Source organism: Chelonia mydas, chromosome 1 (genome assembly GCF_015237465.2).
Source record: "Chelonia mydas isolate rCheMyd1 chromosome 1, rCheMyd1.pri.v2, whole genome shotgun sequence".
Classification (NCBI taxonomy): domain Eukaryota; kingdom Metazoa; phylum Chordata; order Testudines; family Cheloniidae; genus Chelonia; species Chelonia mydas.
Genome location: NC_057849.1, coordinates 157,116,707 through 157,141,869, shown reverse-complemented (window position 1 = coordinate 157,141,869; position 25,163 = coordinate 157,116,707). Strand labels below are relative to the sequence as shown.

Here is a 25,163-nt window from a genome sequence, read left to right as displayed (position 1 = left end):
TTTTTCAGCAAGGGGTTTTCAGAGGAGAAAGGAGAGAAAGCACATAGGTGTGTGTTATCAGTTACCAACCTGTAATGGCTCTCTGTCTCCTAGTTCTGCCTCATCCTCTCTCTTACATGGTCCAGAAGCAGGTGTATTAAAATAAATTCAAGCGTCATCTTTTAAAAGTCAGGTGTTCCTTACTATCTTCATTAAGCAGCTGTCTGTAGCTGGGGCACCAGCATCAGTGTTCCCCTTCTTAAAAGAGTTTTTTTGTGGGGGAAGATAGTGGACATCATTATGATCTTCTAATAATCCTTGGAAAAGACAAAGATCTGGTTAGTAGAAGAAAAAATTAACAAACTTTCTACCTACATATGGAAGTACTGACTGCTACAATTACAGGTAAACTTCTGAACGTAGGCTAGCATGGCCAACCATAGAAAACAAGAACCCTGCATTCAGGAAAAATTTAATCTTCCAACTTTCATACACAAATGTACTTGACACCCTAAATTCTCTGGGATGTACCTGCTGGCTCCAACTCATAATTGCTTGGCTCTATCTCTCCCTAGTTGTATATTAGGTCTTTCTGTTTTTCCTGTCTGCTGGCTGTTTGAGTCCAATGGCTACTATTCCAACAAGATACTTGTGTTCTCTGGACTTACAGGCCATGGGTGAAATGCTGACCCCACTAAAATCAATGGCTAAACTCCCATTGAGTTCAATAGAGTCATTTTAAAATGGCACTTGAAAGGATTTTGATCTACCAATAAGATGCAATATTTTCTCCAGAAAAATTTAGAGTATTTAAAACTTTCCAGAGTCAGGGAGTGCAGGAGTGTGTGTGTATAGATTATATATGTAACAGAGAAGGAGGTCATGCTGAAGATCTGGATCCTGATTTTGGGGTCAGGGTAGTCAGATCTGGGTTTTTATTTCAGACTTCTCTCTTATACTTTACCATAAATACATTGTACACATTAAAGACAATGTAATAGAATGTGGGGCATTTTGATTACAGGATTTTAAAAAAGCACTATATTAAATTTATACTGTAGCATATGGTAGCAATAGTTATGTGCTAAATTGCATTTATCATGTACTTTGATCTTACCTGCCCAATTCCTAATCCACCTTCACCAAGGCTTATTCTAAATTCCAAACTTCTGAGCAGCTTCAAAAAGTCACCAATGTTTTCAAATCAGCTTGCAAGAGAAATACTTCATTTGCCACTTAAATGTAAAAATTTCCCTCCAAAATTACATTTTTCTGAGGAGCTGAACAAGAAATACTTAGTCCTGGACAGACAAGGGGAAAGTTTAAGGTCTGGTATCTCATGACCGTTCAGGAGTAGAAATGGGAAATCCCAAGCTTTCCTTGCTTGGAAGCCATGGAAGGTCCACAGATATTAGACTTTAAAGGAGTAACATTTTTATGTATGGAAAAGCTATTTTTATACAATTTTTAGAAGTTTTAAAAATGTATGAGTTATATATTGTCTCTTCCTCTTGGGTCTGTGCAGTTGGACACTAGGTAACCAAGGCAACTGGCTTTACAGGCAGAGAGATGAAAAATAGTAAATAGACAGAAGACATTTGTGCAATAGTTTTTCTGTAAAATCTGAGGTTGATACGGAATATATAATGGTGTGGTATAAAGGCTTTGTGGGTACCAATTTGGCACGACCTATATAACTCTCTCATGGTTTTGACCACTATAAAGAATGACATTCCAAACTCATGAGGCTATTGCCATTATGCCACATCACATCAGCATGCATTCTCTCGCTCTCAGTTCTGCTAACAAGGGTTAAGATAGCAATGAAGACATGGCAACTTGGCTTTTAAATGAGTGTGCAGCTCAATTTCAACCATAGGCTCCTATAGCTGCTAATCTGAGCAGTTAAGAGCTGAGCTGCTGTGTATTCACAAATATTTTAACCTATGTTAGCTAACAAGGATTAGCTAACACGAGTTAGCTTTTTTTTTTTGCACTGAAGGCATAGCCTATATTATTTGTGTATAACTTCTTTGCTGCTAGTGAAGCTTGTAATCTAGCAGTGAAATAGGGTTTAGATGAGACCTATGTGGTGCATAAACTTTGCTCTGCCTCTGTGCACATGGACAAATTTCACTGCACCTACTTACAACATTCTTATAACATATTTCCTCTTTATTAAGTGCCAATGAAATATGACTGTTTTTTGTCCTCAGTGCAATCAAATCTACTCCCATTGCTTCTGATTTTAATTTTGAAAACAAGAACAGTTTATTTTCTCTTCCTACCCTTTAAAAATCACAGCAGTTTACACATATCCAAAAATTGTTTTAAAAAATTGTGAAATTCCATCTATTTTATGTTTAATGTTCACAAATTTTGACCAGTTCTATAGTTGGTCAAAACACACAAGCATTTTCAATCCAATTTTTTTTTCAGGGTTTCTCATCAAAAATAGAATTTTGGACAAATAAAATGACCAAAAACTCAAAATTTGGAAGATGTTGACAGGGATGAATGGCCAATTATACACTATAAATGCCTGTATCACGCTTCCACTTGACCTGTTCTTTACCCACTGAACACTTCCTGTCCTTCACTTCTGCCTTTCTTCCCTTCCCTTTTTCCCCCCACTGGCAGCTCTTTCTTTGAAGCTGCATGCCCTCTTCCTTTGTCTAATTGCATAACAGTATGCCTGTCTACGAATCCAATAATCAGTTAAACAAACCAAAAAAACCCAACAAACTCACATATGGGGTCCCATTTTCAAACCTGTGTGCCTCAGATAGTGTTCCCAGTTCTGCAGTTAAGTACCCAAATACATATTTTAGGTGCCTAGGTACCAACTGGAGTACCCAAATGGAGATACTGGAAGCAAGGCTTAAAAACTGGATTTCTCTTGTAACGCACTGTAAAATCATAGAAATGTAGGGCTGGAGGGAACCTTAACAGGTTATCTAGTCCAGCCCTCTGCACTGGTGCATGACCAGTAAACCTACACCATCACTGACATGTTTTTGTCCATCCTGTTCTTAAAATCCTCCACAGTGGGGGATTCCACAACCTTCCTTGGAAGCCTTTTCCACAGCTTAACAACCCTTATAATTAGAAAGTTTTCCTAATAGCTAACCTACATTTCCTTTGCTGCAGAATAAGCCCATTACTTCTTGTCCTACATCCAGTGGCCTTGGAGAATAATTGATCCCCGTCTTCTTTATAACAGCCCTTAAAAAGTTTGAAAACTGTTAGCAGGTCCCAGTCAGTTTCTTTTAACCTTTCCTCATAGGTGAGGTTTTTTTCTAAACCTATTATCATTTTTATTACTCTTCTCTGGACTCTCTCCAATATGTTCACATCTTTCTTAAAGTGTGGTACCCCAAACCAGACAGAAAGTAATACCTTTAATTTGTTAAATATATATTAAACTCAAATAAGGGGAAATAATTTGACAAAATATTAAAAAAATGGTTTTCAGGCTGAGACTTCAATCAGCCAAATTTCAGCTCAAAGGAAATTTCTATGCCCCAGTGATTAAAAAAAGCCTTTCCCCCCCCCCACATGTTTATTAACACCTGACCACAATCCCTAACCATAGCAATGCCGAGTGGTACAGTATAATAGCAAAGGTTAGTAAAATACAAGATAGGAAAAGAATTTAAGATCAGAGGCAAAATTGAAGCCTTGAAGCTTTTTAGAGCTGAAGACTAAATTGAAAAGGTTCATGTTATAGTTTTAATTTAAGTCTCAAAAAAACCCCACTCCTGCCTGAAAATTCACTTCTGACCCTATTTTCTACATATAGGGGATTAAATTAGCACTGTTTTAAATGCCACATTAACTAGTATTTTGTGTATTGCACTGAGAATTCTGTAGAAAAATATCAGTGGCAGAAAAGTAAACCTGTTCCTATTTTATAATATTTGGCATATTCTGTAGCCCTTTTCCCTCCTCTTCAGACAAATGAGTAGTGACATTGATTTTGGAGACACATTTAATAATGTGCCTTTGATATTCTGCAGAACCACTGAGTTAAAAATTAATATGGCCCCAAGCATTCATAAACTATGTTTCCTCCTACGCATGCTAGCAACAAAACTGTTTATCCTATTTTACTGTATAATCATTATGGTTTTGCACTTATATTCATTTTATCATGAATATCTTATGTAATGCCTCTATCCTCTGATGATAACTGGTGTTTGCCTTAGAAAATCCTGGGGAAATTCCAGAAGTCATAAATAGTAAAACTGGCCAAAAGTGACATGTTGAATAGAAGAGTTTGCTTTTGTCTCTTAAAATATGGTCTACGGTTCAGGGCTTGTGTAGATATGAAAAGATAGTGTTGTGATCTCCAACATAATTTGTGATTCATTTATTTTGTTGATTTTATTGATTCTGCTGTGTACAGGGAGAATTTGTGCTATTACTCTCCCAGGGCTATGTTCTACTAATTTGTGACAATATCTACAATAACTACTTCCAGCTGTGTGTTCTTCCATACTTTGATCATGTTATTAAAAAGCTATCCCTTGTGTTGCACACCATGCTGGCATCATTAAAGAGTGTAGAAGAACACAAAGACTCCGAGAGTTAATAATAATACCAGCATGGTGAACATTTTTTTTAAAAGATAGGACCACTTTGACTGGACTAAATTAAGGCCGAATACTTTGCAGGGGGGTTGATGGCAGTGCCTACTGCTTGTTTACAAGAGTTTCAATGCCCCTGTTAAGGTAAGATTGATTTTTCCCTTTCCTCCTGAATCCACTGCCATTAGCTGGAAGACAATACACTTCCTTCAGCTCAAAGTATGCATATGACATAGAAGGCAAAGCTATCAAATGCATTTTGAAATGACTTTCACACATGGTCACTAGACTCTCATAGTCTCTGCTACTTTTGACTGAATTTAAACCAGAGGGAAATGTTCCGTCTCCATAGGGGATTAAACCAGGAAGGACAGGGGAGTCGTCCCTCCAAACATAGGTCCTTATTCTCCACTCCCTTGGACCTTGTGTGGTGATTTGCCTTTCTGCACAGCTGGTGTAAAACACACCCATCTGATTTTCATAGAATCATAGAATATCAGGGTTGGAAGGGACCTCAGGAGGTCATCTAGTCCAACCCCCTGCTCAAAGCAGGACCAATCCCCAACTAAATCATCCCAGCCAGGGCTTTGTCAAGCCTGACCTTAAAAACTTCTAAGGAAGGAGATTCCACCACCTCCCTAGGTAACGCATTCCAGTGTTTCATCATCCTCCTAGTGAAAAAGTTTTTCCTAATATCCAACCTAAACCTCCCCCACTGCAACTTGAGACCATTACTCCTTGTTCTGTCATCTGCTACCACTGAGAACAGTCTAGATCCAACCCCTTTCAGGTAGTTGAAAGCAGCTATCAAATCCCCCCTCATTCTTCTCTTCCGCAGACTAAACAATCCCAGTCCCCTCAGCCTCTCCTCATAAGTCATGTGTTCCAGTCCCCTAATCATTTTTGTTGCCCTCCGCTGGATGTTTTCCAATTCTTTTTTGTAGCATTTCAAATCCACTTTGCACTGGGGTGAATGACTTCACAAATGTAAGGCAGTCAAGGGGAACCAGGCTCTAATAGCAATTCAAATGGAAGACTGCAAACCCAGGGAATTCATATAATATCCTTTTTATTTCTCTCCCAGAGACAAGGTACTGGAGCAACAAATGGAAAAGACAAGACATCTGGTGAGAATGGTAAGCCTAGATTTTATTTCGTTTTGGAGAATATCAAGCCAAGTTGTTTTCTTGTATCAAAATGTTTCATTTACAGTATTGACATACATCAGCCTTTCCCTTTGCATCACTTTGAAAACTTGTCATTGCTGTCTTCATATTTATGTTTTTAGCATTTCAGTGTGAGCACCAGAGCCCTGATTTTGAACTTACAGCAGTGTCAAACAGGAGTAACTCTACTGAAGTCAATGGGTTATATGGGTATAAACTGGTACAAGTGAAAACAGAATCAAGTACCAAAATATTTGGCATCATGGACAAGGAAATTAGTGGTAATTCAATATTATGGACTGGGTCATCAGTGTCTGCTATATGTCTGAGCAAGGTGGGTAAAGACAAGCCAGCTGTGCCAGGGCTGCTCATATCAACAATAGTCTCTATGTGCCTTTATTTTGGGGGGCATGAGAACCCGCAATTACATGCTCCCCAAAATAAAGCATGTAATTGCGGGTTCTCATGCCCCTCTGGGGAGCTGGACACTGAAAAGGAGGCAAGAAGGGATGGGTTCGTGCCATTTGAATGCTGCTGTACAAGAGTTGACTCACTGCTGGCTTGCCCCCTTGTAGCAGGGCATTGCATAGTAAGCTTTCCTCATCTGTCACTCCCTGCCAACAGCCAGTCCAGCCCTGTGGCGGTCTGCCTTTTCTTGTGACTCAGTTCTCCAGGCAAGTCACTTATAGTCCCACCTTTCCCAGGATAACAGAGTCCAAGAAACAAAAATCCAATGTTTTTACATCAGGTCTTTAGGTCCTCTCTGGTCTTCATGTTTCTTATACCCTGTTGTCTCAGGGCTTTCAAAAGTCCTTATTCCCTTGTATCAAGGGGCTCCATGCCACTTTCCTGTGTGACTGGCAGGTGAGCCTAGGCCCTCTTTCCTCTGGGTTCCAACCTAGAGACTCAGTAGTGAGCAGGCAAGGTCTATTCAGACACACCCCCTGATATCTGTATGGGCTTCTTCCAGAGGCAGATTTAAGGGACAGAGCCTGGTCAGCAAATATGCAGCATGTGGCCCAATGGTTACGTGACATCATGTCACATGACCTGAAGATGAGCTGTGTGTAGTTTTGAAAGCTTGTCTCCCTCACCAACAGAAGTTGGTCCAATAAAAGCTATTATCTCACCCACCTTGCCACATCACTTTAGGCTTTTTTAAACATAAACAGTTTAAAAAAAACCCCATAAAACAAATCACAGGCCTGAACAAAAGTGGTATCTCACCCAACTTGTGTTGACTTACGTATTTCCAATTACTGGAACCTTGCACCCTGGCAATGCTTTTCCTTGGAAAATTCTACTATAATGCTGTCCAGCTCCAACCTTGTGTCTCGTCTTTCTCAATTGCAAGGAGAACAAGGTCAATAAGCCATGTCTGTGATAGTGTTGAACGCATGTAGTTTTTGACATGTCTTATTGTGCTCATTGCATGTTCAATACTGACCACTCCAGCTGGTGTAATGAGAGAGTCAATGCAACATTTCCATTACTGGTAAAACATCATCAAGAGAATTTGACACTATGATATTCAAGTTGCTCTGGACTCCAAGTGACAAACTGAACTCCCATCTTCTTTGTAAAATAATTCATAATCTCATGAACCAAGTCTAAAGAAAAATTAGTTTTCCCATGAGTTTAAGGACTTCCTCCTTTAACTCCTCTAAAGTTATATTTTGAAGTTGTCGGGAACGGAGGAAACCAAATGGAGTAGCTGTCAAATTCACCAACATCAAGATTTTAGTTCCCTGATCATATTGTTTAAGACCTCAAACTATTTCCTTTGCTTCTAACAGAATTGTACACAAATTCATTGTCTATGAGATATACATGTCTCTTCCTGTGGCTTGAATATTTTGCATTTTCAAAACACATTGTTTCCCGCCTGTTCTGAGATTCTTTTATAATTTCCTTCAGATCTGCATTTTCTGAGCTCATTCACTGTGCTTTCAAATGTCCAGAGGACATGGAACTTGTCAATTTTCTTTGACTGAAGGATTCCAGAGGCTGCAGCCTTGATAACTAAGATCCTATGCCACCAAAACTGATTGAGGTAGAACAGCCAATCCATGAAGGACAAGTTGCATTTGCTCCATATATGTTCTCATTACTCCTGTGTTAAGTGACAATTTCATCTTCTAGGCATTCAGTTGTACTCTGAAAATTTACTATCATTACCTCAGTGGCTTTCATTTGAGCTGCCCATTCAGTCTTGCAGAGTGCCTTTTAGATGTAAAGGTCTCTGTGACGGGGTTCCCTCAACCCTCGTGGTGCCTCCTCCTGGCTGTTCTGGGGATTAGCTCTGCCAGATGCTGTGCTCTCCTCAGCAATCTCTATATCCATCTTCTTCTATCTGTCTGCACTCTCAGAGCAGCAGCTTCCGGTTTGTGGCTTGGCTCTCCGGCTAGGTCACTAATTTCCTCCCCTTCTGGGGAAATTGCAGTCCTTCCAGACCTGCTGTCCAGCTGACATGCTGTCCAGTTCAACGCCCTGTGCCACTACCCAGTGGCTGGTAGGAGAACCCAGACTCACCCTCTCTACTGGGTTCCAGCCCCGGGACCCTATAATATGAAGCCAAGGCCGGTACTGTCTTAGCCCTTGCTGCTGTTTCCCTGGGTTTCTTCCTACACAACTGGCTCCCCACCCTTTTTGGGTTTGCCAGTGTGACATTACCCAGGGTACAATCTGGACTGCGGAATAGCTATGTCTTCTCAGTTCTCCAACCTTGGATGAGTTTTACACTGCTTTACTGGTGAACAGCCACTCTTGGCCAGTTAATACACATCCTCTAGCATGCAAAATCACTCCCAGATATGTTACATGAATGTTTTGCCAGCATTACCTACAGGGTGAGACCAGCAAAATCCCAGTCCCAGTCTTGTCCCCAAGAAATGTGTGTCTTGTACTGCCCAGCACACAACTGAACAATGCAAGCTCACATAAAGCTTGTCATTTCATCAATGCACCAGCCTTGTTACCCCAAATGGAGTTTCCCCCACACTGGTTAAGATAAAACAATAAGTTTATTAACTACAGAAAGATAGATTTTAAGTGATTACAAGTAATGATGCATAAAAGTCAGGACTGGTTACAAAAGAAATAAAAGAGTAAAATGCAAGCTAATACCTAACTTGACAAGCTAAGTGAACTTGAAAGCAAAAAGGCCTTGTTTCACCATATGTTTTACAGCAGTCTGTACTGGCTGAAAAGCCTTAGAGCTAGTTCAATGATGCTTTCTTTGTCTTTCAAGCATTGTGGCTGCCATGAGTAGAGATGAGGGGAGAGCAAGGTGAATTGGAGGCTACTGTCTCTCATTCTCATACCACTCTCCCTTCTTTGAGGATTACCTCCAGCTGGGGATGTAGGCAACAAACAGGCTCTTGTGGACGTGATGTCTGAACCATCCTTCTGATGGTATGTAGATTTCTTATTCACACCTTCCCCCGTCAGAGAATGGCCTCATAAGCAAATGACAGTCTTTTAACACCTGGCTTGGTGTCAGTCTGTGCTTTGTTTCTGTGAAACTGGTTTGGGCCTACTTTTCTTAAACTTGGAGCATGTCACAGCAATGATACATAATGGAATCTTATAACTTCACATACAGTGTTGATACACATTTTAGCAGGACAATAATGTCGAGCATGTTATGACTTTTCAAATGATACCTCACACGGTATACTTAGTACAAAATGTATCATGGTCTTGTAAAAATGGTGAATGTAATGATCTAGACTGTCACACAGCCCACTCTCCCTCCACTCAGGGAATGACTGCAGACTCCTTCCCTGCAGCTCCCCCCTCTTTGCTACTTGCAGCTCCTGGGCTTTATACAGGCCCTCCTGTTCCTGCCCAGTTGACTCTGCTTCTAATTAGTGGCCTTCTTGTAGCCTACATCTCTCCCCTACTTGCTGTTTAATTACGCCTACCTGGCCTGATTTACCCTCTTAGGGCCAGTGTGGGGAATACACCCCATCACAGCCTCCTTCACTCTTCAGAAGCCTGTTCAATTTCATCTGCTGCATCAATGCTGTCAAGTTCTTCAAGGGTCTAAAATGCATCATCAAGTTCCTCTTCTCTTTGAAAAACTGCTCTCTTGAGCAAGAATTTGAAGATAAAAATTATTTTTAGATTTAAGCATTAGTTTTTCCCACTGACAGGAAGATTTTGCAAAATATTTATATATTTCCTGCAAAGTTGAAAAGACAACCTTCCAGTCCAAACTAGCCTTATCTTCATCAGCATGCACCAAAACTAGGTTAAACTGATGTGGTGGGCAATGGATGTATGTTGCAGGGCTGGCTCTAGGCACCAGCAAACCAAGCACAGGCTGGGGGCGGCAGATTTCAAGGGGCAGCATTCCGGCCACCCTTGTTTTTTTCTTCTTCCTTGGGCAGTTGCACTCTCGGAGCTTGGGGCAGCAAAAAACCTAGAGCTGGGCCTGGTATGTTGCATACACTTTGTCTCCCTTTCCTGAAAGAAACTCTCTCATTTTTGTTTGGAATCCTCCACAAGCTCCGGTTCATTGTACTGGCCCCATCGTAACCCTGTCCAGGCAGGTATTTGGAGTCTAATCCAAACTTCCAGAATAAAACATTACTTAACTAGTCAAACAAGGATGCAGTGCCTGTCTCACTTACTGCCCGAAAGCTTAGAAAATGCTCTTTTATATCTACTTTTTTCCTTCGATATAAACAATACTAACAAAGTGAAGCTAAATGGACATTTGATCAACATAGCTAATATCCAGGGTTGCATCTAGAATGACAGTGAAAAACAGCTGATTTGCAGCTATTAAGTATGTGCCTCCTGGCTTTTGATGTTAAAAGAGTTAAGTTCATCAGTAATTGTTGTGTTCAAGTATTTGATTCTCTTGGTGTCACTAATATGTTGGGAAAAAAGTTGTATTACATCTGGGGAGTAAATACCACAATTATTACACTCCAGCACTTCACTGTGGCTGTGGAAGGGGAGACCTAAAATAGCTAAAGCTTTGATTGTGTCAAGCAATATTTTTAGTACATACCATTTCCTGATATTTTCATATGCTTCTTTATCAAAACATGCATTGATACTATGACCCTTCATGAGCTGTAGAGCTATCACAGGTGACTGAGTATGTTGCCTGGTCCTCCATGAACAGACATTGAATTTAGTGTATTCTTCCAATAGTTAAAACCTGTCATCTAAGTAGATTTTTGAGTTTCTGGATCCTCGAACACTCGACACAGGGACAGTATGCAGAATCTGAAATAAGAAATTCTGTTCACTCCAGCATTTACAATCATTTTTAAACAAGTTGAACATGGTTTTCTGGAAAAATAAAGACCACAGTTTTTAAACCTTGATCCATGTTTAATCATGCTAGCCACTTGATATGCAAATCTTCATGCATTGCATTTTTCATTCTGTAAAATGAAAAGGAAAATGGTGGGTTGTAGGAAAAAAAATTAAACTGTTCATTTGGCATATCACTGTTAGTGGGGTGTCAAGGACCAGTCCATATCAGCGTACACAGTTGCTCAGTTGATAAAACTGATTCTTGAACATGACTTTTATCAGACTTTTATCCTGTTTCATCAGGAAGATTGCTTTGATCTGATCACCTACAGGGTCTTTGGGTTTTTGTTTTAAGATCATCTGTGGGATCTTTTGCTTAGTTGGTTTGTGGCTTATCTTCAGGGTCTTCAGCTGTTCTGGTTTCAAGCAAAGTTTCTCTGGAAATATCATCAGCTACTACTACAGGTAAAATTTCAGTGGTACTGCACTAATAGTTTTCCTGACTTAATCATGACACAACAACAGATTCATGCTTGCTGAACTGAGATGCAGTTCTTGGCTTTCTACTTCAGACTGCAGGGGTTGATCAGGAGGTTTACAACATAATAGTTTTGGGGATCTCGGGAGGCAGTTTGCAACAACAAAATCTCTTTTTCTTTTCATTTTCTAAAACCAGACTTGTATTTGTGTTTGTTTTTCATTTCCAGGTATCTTCCAGGATGAGAATAACTAAGTTGGAAGTATAGGCCTAAATAAAATGTCTTTTTGTGCTGCTTAATTTAGCCTTCAGTTGTGGAGGTAATCTTAAAAAATGTTGATTTTTCTCTACAGACTCTCCCCGGGCCTTTTCTTTCAGCCATCCAGTCTCTCCATTCTCTAGTGCTACAAGCAGGACTGCAGAATTCTGTCCTGTCTCTCCTTGCAGTCCCGTCCTACTCTGGGCTTCCTCTCTTTATAGTAACCACCCAGCTCCTCATCCAGCTAAGACTCCTATTTAATTGGGCCTGGTCCCCACTCCAGCTGCACTAATTGAATATCCAGCTCTCCTTACCCCTTTCAGTGCCAAAAAGGGATTTACACCCCATCACAAGCACAAAGCTGCTATAAGTAGAGGTGGTTGGGAAATGTTCTTCTTTTTTTCCTGTGGAAAACTTGACTTTTCATAAAACAAAACAAACAAACAAACACCCCACCAACCAAACAACCCCCTGAAAGTTTATGGCTGAAAACTCAATTTTCTGCAGAAAGCAAAAATTTTGCTTATTTAAAACCCCAACTATCCATCAATAAACACTTTTGAAGATTTTTTTTAACCAAGCCTTGCTTTAATGCAGCTAAGAAATGGGGCCACTGTCAGCTTGTGGATAATTCATGAACAAGAAAAGGACTAAACTTACCAAATAAATTGTTCATTTCAATTTCGTTGCCTAATTAAAAGAGCAACTGTTCCTGCAGCTCTGTGTAAGCTCAAAAGCGTGTCTCTTTCACCAACAGAAGTTGGTCCAATAAAAGATATTACCTCACCCACTTTGTGGACTAACTGAAGGAAGGAAGAATTGAAAAAAAGGTATGAACAAGCCTGTTCTCACAAGATTTCAAGCCCATTTTTCCCCAGTGTTGAGAGATTTGGATTGTTCAGATAAGGTTTGGATATGCCTATCAATTTTGTTATTCTGAAGTGAACCTCTGCACCTCTTGAGATTAACTCATCCTGAGACGTTATTTCTGTTCTACTTTGCTATTAAAGATAGATGACTTTCCCATCAGTGTTGTTTATATAAAGTTATAGTGAAATGAAATCAGTACCCTAGGTTCCAAATATTCTAAAACTATGCAGTTAAACAAAAATTAAAGAAGAAAGAGAAATACATATTTTGCTAGGGTTTTTTAACACGTTGACTCATTAGGCACAGATTTTGTTTCATTGCCCAAGTTTGCACACACAGCAAAGTCATTCATGTCCTCAAGTTAACTAAAAGGACGTCAGAGAAAATATTTTAGTTATTGGTAAGGTTATTGGAGAGGTCTTTTTCTCTACCGTTTCAGCACATTGTGAACTGAGATTGTTTTCTTTGTGTTTCATCATGAATAAAACTGTCCAATCTCCTAAACTAATACAGACTCAGAGACTCAAATCCTGCTGTCCTTTGATTCAACAGGAATTTTGTCTGAATAAGGACTGCAGGGTTTGTTCAAAAGTAAAAAAGATCTTTAGTTAAACGAGACATTTTTATGTGTGGTGTTGACTATATATTATGTACAATGTAAGCAAATTTGGTGTCAGTTACATTTTTTATGTAATGTAATGATAACAAAGAGTGTCCTATCTATGAAACAAAGTTCAGGGATTCCTGGGGAGATGGGTGAAGGTCCTTTGTGCCATCTCAACCCCACACACTTGCATGAGGGTCAGGGACAATCTGATTTCCCATTTGGAATTTTAAACAAAACATGAGGCAGCAAATGTATGAAAAGGAAAGTTGGACCCCAACTTTAGATCTTGTTCCATAAACTATGTCTTGCAGGTACTCCTAGTTAATTAAGCAAATGTGAATTATTCCTTTGGAAGCTGTGTGTATATTGTACACGTACCTAGACACGCTATACAGCCTCCTTAATGTATTTCGGCTGGAAGTCTGGAAAATGTCAACATCCTAAGCATGTTTCCATTGCTGGTGCTGCCACCCAGTATCTCTGCTGATGCTCTCCCGAGTGTCGACATGATGCTTTCCATTTTAAAGGAAGAAACCCCTTCTCTTTATCGAAGGCTGCCCAGCTGCGGAGTCGTGCTAAGAAAACAGCTCAAAAAGTGGCATTTAAACACCAGTCATTGCCAACGTTCCCGCTAATTTTTCCCATGCATGTGCGGAATGAATTTTGATATGTGCACTAATATGGAGGTGATGTGTGGTGGGGTTGGGGCCGAGGGGTTCAGGAGGTGACTCAGCGCTGGGGCAGAGGGTTGGGGTGTTGGGGGGGGGGGCGGGAGGGGGCTCTGGCTGGGGGTGCGGGCTCTGGGGTGGGGCCGGGGATGAGGATTTTGGGGTGCAGGCAGGTTGCCCTGGGGCTGGGGCCAGAGGACTCCCCCCAGCCCTCTCTCTGCCGGCAGCAGCTCCGGGGAAGAGGTGCTTCTTCCGGGCAGCAGGAGCTCTGGGGCCGGGGGAGAGGCCCACGGCAGCCCTGCATGCCCCAGCTTGCTCCCCTCCTCACCCACCCCTCTACTTCTCTCCTCTCCAGCCCTCTGTGGCTGCGTGCCTGCACTGCCCTTTATAGCTTGCTGCACGGCTGCGCAACTTAGAGGCAACTTAGGTTGTTGCCCTTCTTCCTCCACCAGCCAATGATCTAACTGTTAAGAGGATCAGGAACAGCTACTGGAGACTAGCACTGGGTGAACCATAGAAATAATTACTTTCAAGCATTCTGATGAATTAGAAGTGGAATTTTGATTCATGTTCAGATCCCTGTTTGCAGACACTGGTGCGGATGAAGTGTTGTTCATGCAGGGTTTGTGGGAAATGAATTTTGGGCCCATAGCAGAAATATACAACAATATGCATGTTGTTGCTGTTCTATTTGCTGATGTGTCATATGCTTAGAAAGGTTTATATGAAACAGGTGTGCCTCCTTGTGGCTAAGGACTGTGAATTAGCTCGTGCCCCATCTGGTGCCCCCTTTTGTTGGTTACTCTCACTGAGTCTGTGACCCTTCTCTCTCTCTGTGACATCGGGTGCGCTCTCTTTGTTACTTGGCCCTCTGGTCAGGTCACTATATAGTTCCACCCCTCTCCTTCTGGGATAACAAAGGTCCCACCAGACAAGCTGTCCATATGCCACCTCAGGCAGTCTTCTGTTCCAAATCCAGATCCTGTACCACTTTGCATTGAGTTGCAGCCCAGGGACCCTATAACTGGCAGCCCAAGATCTACATAAGCTCACTCCTTGCTGCTGTTTCCCTGGGCTTCCTCCACTTAACTTCTCTGGGTTGACCCTTCCTTCAGACCTAGAATCCCAGGGTTTATTCTCCACCCTGGGTGTTCTCCTCACCACCTCTCTGTTCCCAGAGAGTGACTCCAGACTCCTTCCCTGCAGCCCTCTTTTGCTCTCAACTTCCTGGCTTTATACTAACCAGCCTACTCCTGCCTTGCTGGGCTTCATGATCAGTGAAGCCTGCCTCTCCCTCCAGAGGTAGCCAGGTAACATAACTGGCCTCTCAGGCCCACATTAACCCCTTTACTCCCCATCACAGTTTCCAATAAAGAAAGGGCATTTTGTGGGACAAATAAGCCCATTTCTTTGCTCTGCTTTCCTTTCATTTTCTTATTCTTCATACTTTACATACTGATTGCAGTGGCATGGTGATGGGACAAGATTTAGTTTGGTTCTAGCTGCTCTTTTTGAAGGTTAATTTATTCGATTAGCAAACACCTTTTTTGAGTTCTACGCAAGTTTGATTTTCTTAGAGGTATTTTTATTGGATCCACAGGTACTAAGTGTGATGTCCTGTCCCTTTAAATGTTTGAGCACTACCCCCATCCCCAGCGTAAAGCCTCATTTTCCTGTTGTTTGCAGCCAGAAAGCTACGACCAAAGCAGAGAGCTTTGTTTCTAACAGCTTCCTCTATCTATCCATTTCCTTTTTTTTCTACTGGTAGAAATACAATACTAAGTCTGGAGGTATTTCAGGCCCCTCTGGTCTCTTACTGCAAGCTCATGCATCCCTACCGACCAACTTTTTATAAGCAAAGCTACTGGGACAGTTGCAGTCCTATTAACTTCATTTTGTACAAACGTATAACACTCGTGCAACACATCACTCCGGCACTGGAACAACAGACTTTGCTTCTATGTTCAATCACAAGGAGCTCATTTGTCAATGAACGGAAACTGTGCAAAACTCTACAACAACCATAAGAACCATTGTATTTTCATTCTCTCTCCTTGAAGACACGTGTGGCATTGCTCTCAGCACAACTCAGACAATGAAATGAAATCTGTGTTAAAGACTCCTTTTTATAGTAGTGGACATCTTGGTAAATACTCATGATAATATGTTCTTGTTTGATCTCCACTAGATGGCAACCCTATCTTGGTAGCAACATCTAATTTTGACTTCCACAGCTGAGACTTCTCATGTTCCAATCTCCCAGTGGGAAGACTCCTTTATCATCTGAGCAATATAGTTACAGCCCCAAATTCACTCATCTGGGCCTGCTTTGTGGTGGCCCTGTTGCTTGGTTCCTGAAGAAGAGCAACAGCAGAAAGTGGGCTTCAGAAAAGGCAGTAGATCCCCTCCCAGCACCTAACCCTGGCGTGAGCTGTATAGATTTGGGGATGGATGGAGTGGAGCAGTGCGGACTAATTCCAAGAACTATTTTGACAGTGCAGAGTAGGATGGCTCGTAGCAGAGGGAGAGCATGTGCACAAATCATATTCCTAACAAACTGGGGACCTGACTAGACCCCTGTGGGATCATGGTGCACTAGCAGGACTCCCCTTCTGCTGCTCTCTTTAGTGCTCTATCACGCTGCTCTGTGGGTTCAGCGGGGAAGGGTGTGGAGAAAAAGGCCTCTTCTCCCAGGCTACCTGTGCAAAACAGGACAGGATTTCTCTGCAGAACATTTCAAGATGGCAATTCTCTGTATAACATACAACACCGTGTCCTCCTCTTGCGTATGTACAGCAGTTAACACAATGGGCCCCCGACCTAGTTTGGGGCCTCTGAATCCTACTACAATAGAAATATTAAATAATAATACCACCTAGCTGGAGCTCAACGACAAAAGTCACACGGACCTCAGTGGCAGCAGAATTAGATCCTTAAAGACATTTATCTCACCTGACAATTGTAAATAGCCATGGCCTGGCTTAGTGTTCTCCTACAGGTTATGATCAAGTCATGCTGAAGACTGACATTTTACCATTGTGATACCATCATGGCCTGATCCAAAGCCCATGGAAAGACTCACATTGACTTCAGTGGTCTCTAGACAAGGCCCCAGGAGCCTTTTTGGCCAATATTTACAATAGTGCTATTAAGAAGCTACAGTATGTCAGCTTGTTAGCCAAGAGTGGGGAAGAATAAAATTATTATTAGGAAAATGACAGAATAAATTAATGTTCTTAGGAGACAAGGTTGCTTGTGCTATTTACACAGAAAATTGAAAAAAATCATTTCTGTTTTACTGATATTTTGTCATTAGTAATCTTTTCAAATATAGATTCCTAAAGCTAGTCTTTTAAATCCTATCGGCACCTAAATAAAAATGGCCAGGTTTGCACAGGCGTGGAAAGCAGATGCATCTCCCCACAGATTTCAGAGAGAGTTGGTAGCGCTCAGCATCTCCGCAAACCAGGCCACATTAGTTTAGATGCCTAAATATGAATTTAAGGACCTAAAAAGGTATTCACTCATGTTTGAAATTTTTGCCCTAAATGTATATCTGTCTTCATTGCAGGACTTGAACTAGCATATTATCTTAAACACAGCTCCCTGTGAATTCAGCATGTTTGATGTCCTCATTATTCAGCACATCTGCCACTGTTTGAACAAGGGCCCCAGTCTGCCCATAGAAAGAGGGAAACAAGAGATGATAAACTGAGGACACCAGCAAGAAAGCAGTGTTTAACTGGACTGTGGCACTGCTCTCTGAGGCATCAGACAGATTAAGCTTTGGTTTACACCAGCTTCAATTGTTGTAAACTCATGCATACACCCCCAGCAGTGGGAAGGTTCAAAGCAGCCCAAACTACTAGCTTCAACTGGAACATGTACAGAGGGCCAGGCACAGCCCAGTCAGTGGGAGGCACTGGCTAAGAAAGGAGCATTGCCACAGTTGGCAGGAGATTTACTGATTCATGGTATCCCTTCAGCAGTCTCTACTAGCAGAGCTGCTACGGCACCCCTGCCATAACATAAAGCTGCTCCCCCATGGTGGAAGACAGAAACGCTATCACCACTTGCCCTCTCATGGTATGAATCTGACCTGAGCACATGGAGCCAGTCTAGTGCAGGGAGGTGTAAGTTACATTTTGTTTACCAACGTCGGTGAATCTGGTCTAGTGTGTTTTTAAGTGTCCTTTCTATTCTAGTGGAAAATAGTAGCCAAAGAAGTACTACTTACTTCCGATCCATTCCAGGTGCATGGCCTTCTTGTGCTTACTAGTCTTGTGATGTCACAAAGAGGTTTTCCATATCTCAGCACTTGTCGCTGCTCACCTAATTTCACATCATCCTACATTCTTCTTACATAATTTACAAGCTGCCACCATACAAACAGCTCTTTACAACCTAGCACATTCTGCAGGGGAATAATTGCATCAGAACCAGTGGGCTCTGTCTTTAATTTGGAAACATCCTTTTTTGCTATTAATAGAGCCCCTCCTTATCTTCTGAAAGTGCATGAGGTACACAACTGTTATTTCTGTGTGATTGAAAATTCCTTTCTTCGTATGTCAACTCTACCATCAAACATTATGAATAACTACAATTACAAATTGTATGTATTTTCATGTGACGATTATGACAGCTTTCTGAGGCTTCTGAGTCAAGAGAAAAGTCGGACAGTTTTGCATTAACTCTTTTGGCAGGTAGAGTCGACCCATCCTGCGGGGCTAGGGTGATCATTTAACAAATGCCATTCTTCTTTCCAACTTTCTGTTCCTGTCTCAAGTACCTACTCATTTGATGTATGGTCTCTGCTTCAGAGTGTGTCCATAGAGATGCTAGTGGAACTGTGGTCTGGATCTCATAGTCCCCAAGGGTTACGATATGCCATGGCCACAACTGAAGTTTTGCTTAATGAACTCAAGGTATGGGTTATTTTGCATTCCATCACTTCTGTTTCAGTCTTTATCTATATTTCTTCTTTCACATCTGAAATAACACAGTTTGAACTCACTGAAATATGCATGCTTGTATGCCGTATTTACAAAACATGCAAAGAAGTCATCATGCTGTGCTTCTCATCATTGTGTGAATTATTAATAGGCATGGAGATATCCATCATAACTCTCCAACCAGCTATTCTCATGCACTGTAGTCAACAGTCCATTCTGTAACAGCTTTGTCCAAACAAGGACTTAGGGAGATCTTGCACAACATAGGAGAGCTTGAGAACCAGAGACAACTATAGAATTGCTGTGTCCAGAAGACTAATCAATCATGTTTGCATTCACTTGTGTGCAATGCAGAGCACAATGGCACCAGAATCCCTGGCTGGGGCCCGTAGGCATTAATGGGGTAAATACTTGTGTTTAGGAACTCAAAATTCACTTCCCATGAACATTTTCCAATATACACTCACCATTTATTATTTCTGGGTGCAGTCCTGCAAGTAACCTTGTTATTTGTGGAAAATGAACTCAAAAGGGAAGGGAACACCTCTGAAGCTAATTTGTTTACATATTCAAATTGAATATTCATGGAATATGTTTTGTAGTATCTGCTTAGCTATAGCTGTCATATCCTTTTGTCACAAAGGAGGTTAGTGACTGAGCTATCACACTGCATTATATACTACAGCATTGTTTATTTTGACCTTCTCTCTAATGCTGCTCATGTGAAAAAAGGTCTGGCAGGCATTTGCTGAATCAATGTAAAAAAATCCTTTCCAGACTGAGGCTATCTCTGGTATTTTACCCCCATGGCACCAGTAATGAGTTAGGTAAGGTGGCAGTGTCTGAAACTAGTTAATATTGAACTTCCTGGGTTATAGGTAGAGTGGCAGGGGGAAGTGTCCATGCAGTACAAATGTCCTCAACTGTTTTCATCATTGTATTTTACCAGTGTCCTCTCCTTAGAAGTGGTGTTTTCCAGAATGTGATGTCCAAATCAGTAACACATACCTTCCTCTTCCTTTCCACTTCCGATCCACAGATTCCAGCAGTCAAACTCTGCACCACCTTACACCCTTTACAGCCCAGCTGATGTCAGTTGGGATGCATGACGTGTCAGTCAGCGCAGAACTTGGCCTCATGTCCAAGCCCCACCTCTTAAAATTGCAAAAATACCCCTCTCAAGAACATTCATAGGCACACGGACATCAGTTACAATAATACACCTTAACTAAGTGTACATAAAAAAGTATCTAAATCCCTGCCATAGTCAACTTAACCATACATTTCGTATATCATTCCTAACAGTCGCACATTGAGAGTACAGGTGGGCCCTGCACCATGCTCCAATGGTTAACAAACTCAGTCTCTTTCAGACCAATGTGGGAAGCAAGATCCAAAGTTGAGGGCCCTATACTGAGCCACCATATTCATATCTAGGGATGGTAGAAACAACACTCCAGGTGACTTATCTGCTGAGACAGCATTTAGGAGGAGAGCCAGTCATGCAGGTAACCAGGTGCCAAACCAAACAGGTCTTTATAGATTTATGTCCTCCCCATGACTGTTACTCCTTTAGTCATCAGATCTGATCCCCCAACTTGAATGTTCCATGTCTCCCACTGTCTTCCTCCTTCCTATCTCCTCACCTCAGCCAGCATATCTTAGGTATAGCCAATCTTGTCCTTTATACTAGGACTCTTAGGCTGTTCTCACATCTTCCATGTGTGAGGGGGTTACACATGCATTGCATTTCCTCTCCTAGGTGAGTTTCCACTTCTGAGGCTCAAGGCTAGGTACAGTTTCTGATCAGAGGAGCACTGTGTGCTTAGTTACCCAGAGGGAGAAATCAGCAGTCAAGAATCTTCTCCAAAACTTTCAAACCAAAAACAATTGCGTATATATTGTTTATTTAGTATTAAGACAACTTTTGCCGTGTGCATGAAATACAATTCACACCTTCTGAAATTACACACACATATACAAAATGATTATGTGGGTTTTTTTGGAGAGGACTGTCTGAGGGAATATTAAGAAAAAATATGAAAAAAATCTATGATTTAAAAAATTGATGTAGCATCTGGGAGAGAAGCTACTGCTCTTGTTTCTTTCTTCTTTGATGTGTCTAGTGTCGTTTTGCTTTTTATTGCTACGTTGCAGCTGAATATTTCATCAAATAATAAAGAGAACTCTCAATTCCACATGTTTTCTTAACCAGTACCTTATTAAAAGTTGCATCAAGAAAATCAGCACAGCACTGACTGTATAGTCTGGTCAGAGTTCTCTCTCTGCACAGGAAGTTTTCAGTTCTAGTATCATTTATCATGGATTGCAGTGACTCCACCAAATAAATACATCCCCTAACACTAAGAATACAGCATTGTATATAAAGTGTGTGTGGGTTTATCTGATGTGACTTTTAATGACACTGTTTAAAAAAAACCTCAAGAACCCCAAACCTGACACACTGGAACAGAAAGATTCCTTTTTCATCTGATGAAATGTTCCCAGACAAGCACACCAAACTCAGAAGTCCCCAAGGGAATAAAAAACATACAAGAACAACTTCAACTCCCCAGACTCTACTTGAAATTTTAAACCTTTTGAAATAAATTTCTACCATTCTTCCTTTAAAGGCCCCCTCAGATACCCTTAGCAGAAAGCCAGCTAGCTGGAACATATGGGACAGAAAAAAATCCTCACGCCTGATGCTCCTGCAGCAAATCTATCTGTGTAGGTACTTATATGGCCCTCAACATCATAGTCTCTGAGTGCCTTCCAAGTGTTTAAAAATAGAGATAACAATAACTGTCTCTGTCTCTCTCTTTTTTTCCAGCCTGCAGGAGCAATGACTTGATTAGTTTGTACAGATTTTTGTGTTTGTTTCCTTGTGCTTGTGTGTATGGATATATTTGGAAGAGATCTAAAATGGGGCACAGAGGAGCAGATAAGTCCACATTTTCAAAAAAATTAGCCACACTTTGGGGAGCTCAACACTGAAGGCACGCGTGCAAGTTGGAGATTTGAATGCATACATACCTATGTGCATGTGACTCTGTAAATGCTTACTGGCCATTGCACACTTGCAAGTCAGGCACACGCAAAAGTCCAAGTACATTTCTGAAAATGAGGGTCATAAAAAGCACTTTCCATGGGAAATCCTGGCTCATTGTTATGGAATGAGAAAATCAGAACTGCAGTGGCTGTACGAGTGGGAGGCAGCCTACAGAAAGATCAAGGATAGCTTCATTAATTATTATTACTTATAACTGTACTATGGTAGTGTCTAGTGCAATGGAGCCCCATTGTGCTCGATGGCATACCTACACAGAGTAAAAGAGTCTCTGCTCCCCCCGCCCCCAGAAAAAAAATAGAGAAGACAGGCAAAGGATAGGTGGAGAAACAGAGGTGAAATCACTCAGCAGGTCAGCATAGAGCCAAGAATAGAATCCAGGTCACCCAACTTCCAGTTGAGTGCCCTATCCATTAGACCTCACTGCTTCTCAAATACTGTTTTTTCTCACACACCCTCGTATTTCAGAAATTAGAGCAGAAAGTGCCTCTCTCTCAATCTCTCCTCTGTCACACTCTGGTTTTGCATTGCGCTCTTTGCCTCTTAGCTTTCACCACTAATTCGTGGTGGCTGAATCTGTTCTGGGTGAGAGTCTGTCTTAGTTTGTTTGTACTTTTAATTATGTCAGTCACTTAGGCCCAGATTTTAAAGGTATTTAGGCATTGCTATTCACAACATTGCAGTGCCTAACTGACTTAGGAGCCTAAGTCCCATTGCCTTTCACTGAGACTTAGACATGTAAGTGCCTAAATCCCGTTGAAAATGAGACTTAGGCTGCTAAGTCAGTTGGGCACTGCAAGGTTAAAAAGGTTAAAAGGGTGGGTATTTTTTCCCCAGGAGTTATACATTGAAATAAAGAAAACTTTGGACATGTCATCAGTTTTTGCTGCTTAGAGCACTCAGAAATGCATTTACGTTCCTGTCAGATGTTAGCGAGGAAGGGCGTCACTGAAATTATGCCCTTGACAAGTACCACAGTTCTTTTTGAAGTTGGCTTATAATGATCCGTGTGCTTCTTCACCACACACCAGAAGCAATGAGACCGCTTCTTGTGATTGGCACATACCAGACACCTACTGACTTGCTCCTTTCAAATGACAGCGTTAACATTTAAAAACCTTCCTACCACACACACACACTGTTGGGATTCTGTCTTGCTGCTGACACGGGAGTATGAGCCAAATTCATCCCAGTGAAGTCAATGGCATTACATCGGAGATGAATGTGGCCCAGTTATCTTCCAGGACTCTATGGGAGTGTCTATGCAGAGTCAGGGCCAGATTCATAGCTAGTGTAAATCAACCTAGCTCCATTGAAGTCAATGGAGTTAGGTTGATTTACACTAGCAAATGATGTCATTCTCAGTGTTTAAAACCCCTAACAGCACATGTCTAAAAAGCCTGATAAAAGTGGAGCAGCTCAGCAGCTCTAATTTAGTGGACGTGAAAAATGAGGAAGGAAAGAAATCAGTGCACCACACTAGTTACCAGTACATTCTAAAGCAGCAAGATGACTCTCATTCTCACTACATAAACTAATTCATAGCACTGTTCTTTCCCCCCAGAAGGCTTGCTTTTGGAAATGAAAAATGCCTCCCCATTTATATAGTTCTTCTGTTAATAATTTGATAATCTATTAATCAGCTTCCAAAGGTTTTTATGATTCTAACATATAGCGCATCGCTGCCATAATGCATTTAGCCTGATGCTCTACAATCACTGTGTAATTTGGTATAATTGGAAGTCCCTGCTCAAGGGAGTGCCAGCATTCCAAATGGCAGGAGCGCTGCAGGTTCGGACTGAAATCAAGGCTATTTCCAGTTGAACTGGTGTCCTGGACAGAGAAGAGAGTCAGTGTTCCAATCCACCCCATGTTTGGTCCTGTCGTCCATTATTCCCTCTTGACTCAGTGACCTTCCAGCTTCTTACCTGTGTTTTTTTCTCCTTCTCTCTCCCCCTCTCAGTCATTGAGTGATCATGTTTAGTTCCAGATGTACCCCAAAATCCTTTCCAATGTTTACCATGTTCCGTTACAGGAGGTACTAGAGTGACCAGCACAAAAGATACTAAGTTTGCATCTGAGTCCCAAAGCCAATAGTTGCACTCAGCTAAGTGGGAAACTGCATATTTCCAGCTGCTGACATAGGTTCAGAGGGCAGCTTGGCTTGTGTTTAGCACCCCTTTACATTAATCCCAAACTGCACAGAATGGGAAAGAGAGAAGCTTTAGTGAGGCTGCTACAGCCCTTGCCCTGGTGCAACTGGACAGAGCCTTGGCTGCATCACTCCTCTCACCACGCTGACTAGCGCAGCTACTCAGAGTCACTAGCTGCCTTCTGGTCTGGTCCAGGGACAGGGCAACCATGGATTGTCCTTTGCTTGGCGCTCATGGCAAAACAGTGACTGAGTCCATTATAATGCACGTGAATCTTTATATACAAAAGTAGAAAAAGGCGAACTGCAGGGTTGTGACTTAAACTGTAATGTATGAGAACAGAAAGCTGCAGAAGGAGTAGGCTGGAAGGTGCTGGGAGTATAAGTGTGTGGTTGAAGGAGAATGGGCAAGCACATGCTGGAAGACATCATGCCAAGGGATTGCTGCCAGTGATTGGAGGATTCACAGGCTTAGAGAGCCAGCCGAAGGGAGGACTGGCCAGGGTGAGCCCTGTGTATTGATGCAGCTGAAGGATTGAAGTGGGACAGAGAAGGTAGTTAGAAGATGGCATCACCGTGGCAGTGAGAAGAGTGGCTGTCCTTAATGGATGTGGCACCTTTCACAGTGGTCTACCCATAATACTGCCTTTCACATGTGGTGGGAAGTTTGTACATGAAAAATTTGTTCCCACACTATGCTGGTCTCTGTCCAATATATTCATGTCTTCATTTTCATAAACACCAGATTACCCACCACCACCACCCTGGTGCTATTTTTATTACTGTTGTTGTTAATTTAACAAAGTGAGATTGGTGAGCTTACTATTTCTGGCCCCGATCCTGCACGCACACAAAGCACGTGAATAACTTTCCACATATGAGTAATTCCACTGAACTCAACGGGTCCACTCATATGTAAACGTTTGCAGGACAGGGGCCGGTGCTCAACATAATGCAATAAGAGAAGGTTCTGAGGCTATTAGCTTTTGTGCATTATTTCCAATTTTATTTTACTTGAGTCAGATTTTAGAGCAATGGAGTGGGAATAGGAAGGATTGTGGAAACAACATGGTTTTCAAGTAGAATTTTCAGAAGA

At 41.6% G+C, this 25,163-nt stretch overlaps 1 protein-coding gene across 2 annotated transcripts in view; it reads left to right on the top strand.

Moving 5' to 3' along the window:
* The window catches only part of PCP4 (Purkinje cell protein 4), a 68,662-nt gene that overhangs the window by 17,254 nt on the left and 26,245 nt on the right, over positions 1-25,163 (top strand). The window contains exons 2-3 of one of the 2 annotated variants that reach the window (XM_037889710.2): positions 5,653-5,704; positions 11,414-11,476. In XM_037889710.2, coding sequence (XP_037745638.1) covers positions 5,653-5,704; positions 11,414-11,476 — 115 coding nt within the window. The remainder of the gene's footprint in view (positions 1-5,652; positions 5,705-11,413; positions 11,477-25,163) is intronic. The other variant, XM_037889711.2, reaches the window with a different exon arrangement.